Here is a 9,849-nt window from a genome sequence, read left to right as displayed (position 1 = left end):
GCGCACGACTACGATTTAACTTCGAGGACCCGCTTTGGCCAAAGACTGATCACCAAGGGCTGTGATTGGTCCATGGACAATTGGTCTTGATTCCAATTGGTAAATCTTGTTACCTGGCAGTTTCCCAAATTAGGCAAACACAGTCAACACACTTATGAATAATTATTACCTACCTACTTTGTGACTGTACTGTATACTTAATTCTGTCTTTACACTTGACTTTTTTATTTATGTATTTATTTTTACAATTTAAAATAGCACGACTACCAAATTTACAAATACATGTTGATGATTCAGAGCTAATAAAACAGGTGCTTTACAAAAGTTGCAAAAACATGAACCGAGAACATAATTACAAATAACGTACAGTAATTTGATCACTCATCAAAAGAGGGAGACATTGCATCACTCAACACAATTATGCCGCCAAACTATCTTTGGGCGTAGAAGAAGAGATGCTCGTCCAATCAAAGCCTCGATTCAAATCGACCCGGAACTCACCCGCGTTTGTTTCAAAACAACACAAACAAGGTAAAGTTGGAGACCTGTGGTCAACTGACGTCATTGTATTTGACAAACATGGCATTAATGGTCAATATAATTGTTCGGAAGGTAGTGATTTTTAAAGATACTAGTCAATTGGTAAACTTTTATCGGGGAATATGTTAAACATTATATTTACTAAAATCATAAGTGAAAACTTGCTTGAACATAACACTGTTATTCACAGCAATATAATTCGACGTCAATGTATTCTAAAAAAGCAGGACATAGACAACCATCACAAAGATGGGGATGTTCGACGTACTGGTGAAATCAAACACCGTGAAACTTTTACACGGGAACTTAAATTGCCATTCTTTAAACCTTTGAACGTTTCGCACAGCTTGCTCTTCTCTAAAATGAGACGAAGGGCAAGATTCCCAACAGGTTTGTTTTTTTTTATCCATGAATCGACCAATACATTTCAAGCTACCCTGTTGCAGGATGTCCTGTTACAGCAGTGTGACCCGTGTTGAGGCATCATCTGCGGGCAAGGCACTTCGAGAACCGCTGCATCTGATCCCCTGTGAGATTGAACACAATGGACCTGCACAGATTTCACAGTACTTCAATGCTGCCATGAAGGACCGCAAACATGGTACAGAAAATAGAAGAGATTTCTGTGATTACTGTATGTATTTCTTTTGTATGTCACTCGACCTTGCATGCATGTTTCCCATCACAGAGAAGACTATTTCATTCCGGGGTCGTGGCCTCAAAGGGCAGGAGCTTATCTGTCCACAAGGCTACACTGGTCTGGTGCTGAAGGAGCTCAACAAGCCCAGCTCGGATCAGGAGGTAGACATGACAAATCTCACTGTTGGGTTCACATAAAGAAAATGGAGAACAATGGATTGTTAAAACAAATGACTGTGCGTCTTTTATTTCTGTTTGTGAATGTTTAGGACAGGACTTTGAAGGTGTCCTGTGTGTTTGACAAGCTGACCTACTGGAACCTTGAGAACCCTCCTAACTCGGACGATGCGGTAGTGATGGCAATGGACTGGCCTGAGCTTGCTGAAGCGGTGAAGATATTATTTCTAATTATCTACAGTAAACTTTCAAGAAGCTGTTGTAATCTTAATAAACCTTACAGTTCTGAAGTTTGAATTTCATCTCTGGGCTTCCCTATGTGGAGTTTGCCTCCTCGTGCTTGTGTGGGTTTCTTCTGGGTACGACCACATTCCAAAAACATGCTTGTTTGGGCCATTGTCTGGATGTGTCTTACCACCTGATGACTAGTTAAGAGTTTTGTCCACAACCCTAATAATGACATTCAGTCTCGAACATGGATGGATGGATTCCACTCGTTCTATAATGTGGTTCAACTGTTTTTTCAGTTGTTAGTAATGTTTGATGTTGATGTTTTGTCTCTGTAGATTCATGGAGCAGTAGAAGACTAGGGACAATCCTGCAACCAGGAGGTTTGCCCAGACTGTGTGTTTGGAATCAAATACGTTTGCTGGTGACGGGCCATAGTCCACAAAAAGTGAGTTAATGGTTGTAACAGAGAAAAAAAGTAAATGTATTGTTTGTATTTTCTAAATAATTTTGTATTGAAATAAAGAAAACGACTTCACTGGAACATTCATTCATTCATTTTCCGAACCGCTTTATCCTCACGAGGGTCGCGGGGAGTGCTGGAGCCTATCCCAGCTGTCTTCGAGCAGTCGGCAGGGGACACCCTGAACCGGTTGCCAGCCAATCACAGGGCACACAGAAACGAACAACCATTCGCGTTCACACTCACACCTAGGGACAATTTGGAGTGTTCAATCAGCCTGCCCTGCATGTTTTTGGAATGTGGGAGGGAACCGGAGGACCCGAAGAAAACCCACGCAAGCACGGGGAGAACATGCAAACTCCACACAGGAAGGCCGGAGCTGGAATTAAACTCGGTACCTCTGCACTGTGAAGTCGACGTGCTAACCAGTCGACTACTGGACCGCCCTCACTGAAACATGTCTATATTATATCATCTTCACATTTTTAAGCGTGGTGCCAACTCAATTGTACATGACCAAGCAGTAAACGATGTACTGTTTTGTTTTTTGTTTTTCATCCTATGGAAAATAAATGTCTGTAAGGACTCACACAGATGCAATCACATAAAATATGTATATTTATTTGGTATTAATTTTCAAAATGTCCAGAGGGCCAACAAGGCCGGTACAAACTTCAGGCCATTGGCAGACACTTGTCACATCAAAAAATAAATAAAATTACCTTTTTGTCTTAATTGCTTCCATGTTGACATTTTGACTTTGTCATATTTAGCTGCTTAGCTGGAATCTTGCACTCATTTGCCAATTTACTTAGCAAACAGATAAAGTACATGCAGGGCAATACATCAGCCCAGCAGTACAAATTCATGATGATGACCATTTGTGGTGAAATCAGGTGTTCCTAATATTTTGTCAATCACACACACATTTGAGCTAGGATTGAGAAAATTAAAGACACCGTTCATTCCAAACTAGTAAAACATCAACAGCACAATGAATTACATCTCCTAAAACTACCAGCATGACATTTTTTGGATTGATGAACCTGAGAGAAGGTTAAAACAAGACACAATTCAAAGCAAGTCACAGTAGGAGGAGATACACACATCTCTATTTGGAATCGTGAAGCCATTTACTTTATATTTGCGGTTGAAATCCAAATATGTCATACCTTGTGCCTGGTAATGATTTATTTCCCTTCAATAATTTATGGCACAATAATCAAAACAGATCAGATACCATAACACAATTGTTTGTAACGCAACACAATTATGCACAGTCACAAACTTAAATACATTTTATCCAGTGTACAGAGCAATACGACAATGCTATATGTATAAGGCTTCTGGTGCACTGAGCCACTTGTTGAGAGTGAATTACATATTCAGGTGCATTTCGATCCATCGGAATGTGGTGGAAAACTCAATTCATTTTAATAGTTCATTTCAATTAAGTACACACTGAACTATTTCATGATTATAAATTTCTCTTCATACATACTGTATAACACATGGAAATGGATCTTTCTGTTATGTCAAGATTTGCGTTTTGAATTGCGCTGTAATAAATTAGCTTTTCTATGATATTTATTGAGTTAGGTGAGTTGAGTTAAACACGCCTGTCGATCTAGTACTTTTTTTATACGTGCATTTTGGTTCCCATTTTTAGAAAGCAATTCAGAAACTATCCAACCAAATTCATAGCACCTGTGTATATATGGACTGGACGTTTTATTTGGAACCCCTGCATGGACATATAAGATCCAATCCAAGGAGTGAAATTTAGGATGGTCTTAACCCTCGCCGCAACAAAAACATTTGTTTTTTTGAAATTGCACTCTAAATTTTAGTTCTGTTAAGATAGGAGCACAGTTAGTCAATTAGGGGTTCTCCACATCCATGTGCTGCAAAGATTTGGAATATTTTACATCCGCAACTAAAAACTGTGATTTGGAGAAAATTCTGCTATTTCCTGAGTTTGACCGTCCCTTTAATCCCTTTTGGGATTAATATCTAAAAAGTGAATCCTCTCAATGTGTTTACTATAACTGGTGAGATTAAGAAAATTAATCAATATTTAATATAGTTTATAATTTTGACCACTTTAAAATTCACATCTTTGTGATGAGAAGTGTCACTCAAGTCACTCTCCACTTCGTCGTCCTTCACTGACACTGACAGCTTGATTTCTTGCAGCCCCAGGCTATTGCCTTCTTTTTGATTTATTTTTTTTGCCCTTGGTTACTCCAATCAGATCTTAGACACAAAATGGATTTCGGGGTTTATTTGACTTGGTTACTAATTTGGAGAAGGGCTGAACAAATAATCTAACTATAAACAACATCACAATGTAGTTGAGGGCAAATTTCACATAACAAAAGATGTAATCAATTTTGGGGGGGAAAAAAAAAAACTCCGCTTATGTTCAGTTGGTCGGTAGAAAAAAAAAAATTCCTTACCCACCTCGGTGATATTTCCTTTGAACTCAGGTCCTGTGCCTGCGAGTTTGAGGGTTCTGTGTAAGATCTAAGCAGTAACGGGTTCTTCTGCATGGAGATGTTGGTTGTTATTCCAAGCACCTGTCTTTCGTATCAATTCATATTTAATTTGTCTGTACAGTATGTAAGCCGAACCTAACACAGTTCAGTTCCCACTCAGGGACGGTGCAAATGAGTGTGAAAGGTTGTCTGTCTCTAAATGTGCCCTGTGCTTGACTGGTGACCAGCCCCGGGTTTTACCCTGCCTCTCACTCCATGTCAGCTGGGATAGACTCCAGCTCCCCAGGACAGTTTATAGTACAAGTGGTATAAAAACTCAACAAGCGCCTGCTAGCTCAGCGGGGGGGGTGGCGGTTGTGGCATTGGCATGTGCTCCATATCAGTCTTGCTGCGTTTGGGTGGCAGTGTTTGGTCGTGAGCCTTGCGAATGTGTCGATAGAGATCTCCGGACTGGGTGTAACTACGGTAGCAGAAGCGGCACTCGTAGGGGCGCTCCCTTGTGTGCACGATGGCGTGACGCCTTAGCGTGTATGTGCACGAGAAGGTTTTGCCACAGACGCAGCACGTCGGCACATCCTCCACGATGCCCCCCATGGTGTCCTGAAAGTCTGTTAAAAAGGCAGAGTGGTCCGAGTGTTGCTGTGTCGTGGACGGTGGAGGGAGTAATGAAGCGGCCAGCGAAGAAGACGACGAAGGAGAGCGAGGGGAGGTGTAGTCGGACGTCATTTGGCGGGAGGAGTGTGTGTTCAGCTCCTCATCCGGAATGTCAAAGTCGTCGTCCATCACCGGCTCGCTTTCTTTCCAGTTCTCTTTTTCCTCCTCCTGCTCCTCATCAGAAATAACAATGGCCTCCACTTTGACTTGTGCATTGTCACCATTATTGTCCTCAGTTCCTAAGACTATAGGGGGATATGCTCTTCTACCAGACTCCATTTCGATGGCAGCTAAGTTTTCAAGAGTCTGAGGCGCCGAGAGGTGGGGGTGCTGGCCACCATGTTGCAATGAGACGGCGCTCTGGATTTGAATTTGGGGACGTGAGTACGGAAGTGACGACTCGTTTTCTCTTCGTGCCACCATGGCCGTACCTCTGTCATCATCACACATGGAAGGTTCTGTTTGAGCTTCTTTCTCACGGGCCCGCTGAAGATCTGGTGAGTTGTTGGATTCGGATGAGGGAGGAGCAATCACTGCCGGACAGCCAGCCTCGATGTCCAAGACAAGGGAAGATGAGGAAGGCTGCTGGTTGCTGCTGCATCAAATAAACAAATTAAAAAAAAAAAAAAAAAAAAAAAAAAAAAAAAAAAGAACAGACAGAAAAACGTGATGATTTGGAAATAGTAGCATATTCCGTTAAATAAAGGCCGGGATGCTTTTTCAGGAGAGACAGATTTTTCAAAACCTCCAACGGAACTCTCCATTCATGAAAAAATATTTTCTCGATCAACTCCCAGTGGTGGCCTTCTATTTTGGTTTAAACACTATCCAAAGCATGTACTGTATGTAGATGTTACTTATTTATGCCCAATCAGTTTTCAGTCTCAGTGTGCTGTCCTGCCCATCTAATCTCCTCAGGACCTTTACCACTACCGGTAGTTGTGCTGGTCAATCTAACTTCAACTATATTGCCAATGGGGCTGTTTGAGAGGTGGAATGATTGAACGACAACTACGGTAATTGATTATCAAATGAATTGATAATTGATTCATTGTTTAGACAGCTCTTATAATTTAAAATGGTCAAAATCCTTTTCAGCTTCTCAATATTAAATATACCTTTCTGTAGTCCTCCACGAAAGCAGACTGATTATCTTTGTTATCTCAAAATCAGACATGTGCTTTCACTTTGGATTACAATTATCTTTTTTTTATGTTCCAAAGCAAACCAGTAAGTGAGTCATCAATAATTTGTTTGTGCAAAATGCAAAAGTTATTTACGTTGTCAAATTGAAATATTGTCCTCTTTTTGAATAAAGGGATGAAAATTAAAACATGTTTTTAAAAATCAGATTCATCAATTCATTGACAGATTGAATAATTGTTAAAATAATCATTCGTTGTCTGAGTTTGTTTCTTTAACTAATCAGATTTCAAATTTGCCTCAACGGGTCACCTAGCAGGCCCACATTGTCAGCATTTTTCAGTCCTCTGCACACATTAAAACATTTTAGAATCAGCAACACTAGTTTGTTTGACATGTGTGTGCGTGTATATATAATTTTACAAGATAAATTCTGAATTTGAAGGGGTCCAGATTATGTATGGGGTGTTTTTGCATAGAATTGATGGTTTCTACAGTATAATTGCTTCAGGTAAATTTCCAGAATGCCCCACTGAAGGTCCAGCTGCCAAATATACAGAGCTCCAATGTAAACTCCACAATAAATTTCAGCTTTACAGGTGCCACGTCTGATATGCAGACTGCCGTCATCTATCCATTCATTGTCTCCTGTGCTTGTCCTTATTAGAGTGGCAAGTGAATTGGAGCCTATCCCAGATAACTTTGATCAAGAGGAAGGGTCACCCTGGACTGGTCGGCAGCATTTCACAGGTCACTTACACACCAAAAACATTCAAAATCATGCATATGGGCAATTAAGATTCCTCATTTAACCTACTATACACATTTTTAAATGTGCAAGGACCCAGAAAAACTACATTTATAATCACAGCACTTTTTTCCCACCATTTTCCCCCCAAGTCAGTGATGCACCTTATGGGTCACGGGCACTATTTATTTCTTTATTTTGTAGGTCACTACTCAGGCAATACCTAGGGTGTAGATTCTCGACTTGTACCTGTATGTCTCAGTGGTACTGCATGGGCTGGATAGAGCTGAGCCTTCACCCTGGCTGCCAGTTCGCAACCTGTCGGGGCCTCCCGACTCCTGCGTAGAATGACCCAGAGCAGGTCCCTGCGCCAGTTCTCCATAGGGTAGCAGACGAGGGCCACCCATGCCAGGCTGCGTGGTGTCAGCGAGATCAGGACTCAGGGGAGTCTGAGCTCGTACTTCCGGTGAGCCCGCATCAATCCTGTACTCAGACTTGACAGACTCCGACATACGCTGTCCTGCCATGAGGGGAACTGATGAGACGGTTGTTGTCATGGCAGTGGGAATCAAGTGATCTGCTGCCATGGTTACCACAGGCTCAGGGCCAGCACCCCCGCAATCCTGCCTCCTTGTCTCTGTTACTTTCCTGGACCCGGTGTTCTCCTCAGAGCGAGTGCTATCCGCCTCAGCCAAGGGCCCTCGGCTCTGCAGTCTTCTTTTACACACCCTCACCACCTCGTTCATGTGAAGGAAGCTCGCCGCTGCCAATACATCTTCCAGTGGTGGTGACTTCTCCATCTGCAGCACCCCTTCATAAACAAAGTCAAGGAGCAGGCTGAACGCGGCCGCCGTGACAATATCGCTGTCAAGTGTGACAGAGCTGCTGGAAGCATTTGCGCCAGCGCTGCGGAGTGAATCCGAGTAAAACATGTGGAAAAAAGGCGAACAGGAGGCCAGAACAGCTCGATGAGCCAGGAAACGGGATGAGCCCACCAGGACGGTGCAGTCGCAAAGGAAGCCGCGCTGACGCTGGGAGCGCAGAGCTGACAGCAGCTGCTGGGAATGCTGAGGAAACTCCATAACCTGACCAACAAGGAAGATAAATAAAAGGACAAGAATATGTGGTGAAAAACTATTAAATGACACATTTTGTGAGGAACACACACCTGACAATTCAGTTATTAGTGTGCGCATTTTTTGTATTTATTACCATTTCCAAGAGGAAATAATTACATTTATATGCAATTTCATTGATCAGTTTTTTTACTTTTGTACTTAATGTGCATTTTTTCATTTTTTAATGCATGCAGACTTAAGTATTTATACTCCTATTTTGTGTAGTTTTAGTTATTATTGATTCAATATTGAATTGAATTGCAACCTGATGAATAGCAATCAAATTGCATTGCGTGGGGCAATGCATTAAATTAATTATGTTACACTGACATTAATCCTTGTGGTGTGTGTTTGCATTACTAATAGTTTATGTGTCATATTTAACACATTGTTTAATTCATGTTGCAGTGTTTATTATAGTTGATTATATATATATATATATATATATATATATATATATACTGTATATGTAAACGAACTATGACTTTAGATTGTGTGTGTAAAATAGCGACATCCAGATTCACAATGCAAAACATGCATTGCTCACCGAAACGTTTTTTTTTCTTGTAAAAATTAATCATGCTTAGATCAAAATAAATTAGAAGTCACTCACAGTTACTCAGTACTTAAATAGCTTTTTAATTAAATACTAAGGTATTCTTAAGCAAATAATTATTTGAAGGACTATATTTTTAAGTGAGTACCTGTAATATCAACTACCCACCTCTGACTAATCAACGTAACTAACCCATACCAATAGTAGACTGTTGTGGACAACCCATCTAATTCAACGTTACTAAATGTAACGTAAAACAAATCATTCCAGAGCAACATAAAAAAACACAACAAACACAACCTGACAATTCCCGCAACCGCTTGAACTAATCGTTAATATCCTTCAGCTACCGTCTTCCCCAGTTGCCCAAATCTGCCAGGGCGACACCTCATCTTTTAATAGTCTGTTTTAAATTGTAATAAAAAAGACCAAGATGATGATCTTACCCAGGCGTAGTCGTTGTCTTCCACGACAAACCGTAAATCTCAAGCAACTAACACATCCATTCGGAGCCACACAAACCGGAAGAGCAGGTTTAGTGTCACGTGACCAGGGCTCCACTTGCCACGTGACCACGTTTGATGACTCTGTGGTCTCAAAATGGAGTCTGACAGAGGAAATCGAAGAGGCCAAAGAGGGAGACGTGGTGGCGAAGAGGTGAGTTCCGGCCACGTTGGAAGAGGTGGCAAAGTAAAAAGAAATTTACAATAACCGATTTTGACTTCTTTAAAATGAATGCACAGTCTGAAATGTACTCTGGTACGAACGGTAAAAATAAATTATGCTGTGAGTTATACAATAGTCTCCTCGTATTGACAACAACGAAAAAAAGTAATTTAATCAATCAATGGAACCCCCCGCCTCCACAAAATTGTGTTTTTTTTAAAAACCAAAAGGTAGCTAGTTTGGATCATACGTTACATTATTAGTTGCGTGTATGTGAAATTTCAAAGCTTAAATGATTTACACCAGACCAGAATTGTCAGACATATTTTTAAATATTCCACTGCCATTACAAGTATTTTCTTGAGGCAACTGTGAAGAAAGTTATGGATTTTTGGAGTTTGTCTCTGTTCAAAGTAAAG

General features: G+C 40.9%; 2 protein-coding genes across 5 annotated transcripts; one reads left to right on the top strand and one right to left on the bottom strand.

Moving 5' to 3' along the window:
* Positions 1 to 479: 479 nt before the first annotated feature.
* Positions 480 to 2,128, top strand: rnaseh2c (ribonuclease H2, subunit C). 3 transcript variants are annotated; one of them, XM_086132656.1, is made up of 5 exons: positions 480 to 531; positions 987 to 1,141; positions 1,229 to 1,341; positions 1,449 to 1,568; positions 1,923 to 2,128. In XM_086132656.1, exons 2-5 carry the CDS (start codon positions 988 to 990, stop codon positions 1,944 to 1,946), a joined length of 411 nt encoding a protein of 136 aa, XP_085988782.1. In that variant the 5' UTR covers positions 480 to 531; position 987; the 3' UTR covers positions 1,947 to 2,128. The 3 variants fall into 3 exon arrangements, with proteins under 3 accessions (XP_085988782.1, XP_085988763.1, XP_085988773.1); XM_086132637.1 differs by having other exon boundaries at positions 987 to 1,341; XM_086132647.1 differs by lacking the exon at positions 480 to 531 and adding an exon at positions 554 to 612 and having other exon boundaries at positions 987 to 1,341.
* Positions 2,129 to 2,652: 524 nt separating this feature from the next.
* Positions 2,653 to 9,320, bottom strand: zbtb3 (zinc finger and BTB domain containing 3). Of its 2 annotated transcripts, none has more exons than XM_086132616.1 (3): positions 9,211 to 9,320; positions 7,340 to 8,175; positions 2,653 to 5,794 (listed from the first exon to the last, which is right to left on the bottom strand). In XM_086132616.1, the coding sequence occupies exons 2-3, from the start codon at positions 8,170 to 8,172 to the stop codon at positions 4,876 to 4,878; spliced, it is 1,752 nt and encodes a 583-aa protein (XP_085988742.1). In that variant the 5' UTR covers positions 8,173 to 8,175; positions 9,211 to 9,320; the 3' UTR covers positions 2,653 to 4,875. The 2 variants fall into 2 exon arrangements, with proteins under 2 accessions (XP_085988742.1, XP_085988751.1); XM_086132625.1 differs by having other exon boundaries at positions 2,653 to 5,791.
* Between the last annotated feature and the right edge of the window lie 529 nt (positions 9,321 to 9,849).

This window comes from Hippocampus guttulatus, chromosome 2, assembly GCF_054856545.1.
Source record: "Hippocampus guttulatus isolate MCC_2025c chromosome 2, RoL_Hgut_1.0, whole genome shotgun sequence".
Taxonomy (NCBI): Eukaryota; Metazoa; Chordata; class Actinopteri; order Syngnathiformes; family Syngnathidae; genus Hippocampus; species Hippocampus guttulatus.
This window is presented reverse-complemented; position numbering and strand designations above follow the sequence as displayed.

Excerpts from the sequence above, each read along its gene's own strand:
- rnaseh2c (XM_086132637.1), top strand. The coding sequence starts at position 988 with ATGTCCTGTTACAGCAGTGTGACCCGTGTTGAGGCATCATCTGCGGGC. Across the intron at positions 1,342-1,448 it reads AGCCCAGCTCGGATCAGGAG|GACAGGACTTTGAAGGTGTC; the intron begins GTAGACATGACA and ends GTGAATGTTTAG. Across the intron at positions 1,569-1,922 it reads GGCCTGAGCTTGCTGAAGCG|ATTCATGGAGCAGTAGAAGA; the intron begins GTGAAGATATTA and ends TTGTCTCTGTAG.
- zbtb3 (XM_086132616.1), bottom strand. The coding sequence starts at position 8,172 with ATGGAGTTTCCTCAGCATTCCCAGCAGCTGCTGTCAGCTCTGCGCTCC. Across the intron at positions 5,795-7,339 it reads AGTACCACTGAGACATACAG|CAGCAACCAGCAGCCTTCCT; the intron begins GTACAAGTCGAG and ends TATTTGATGCAG.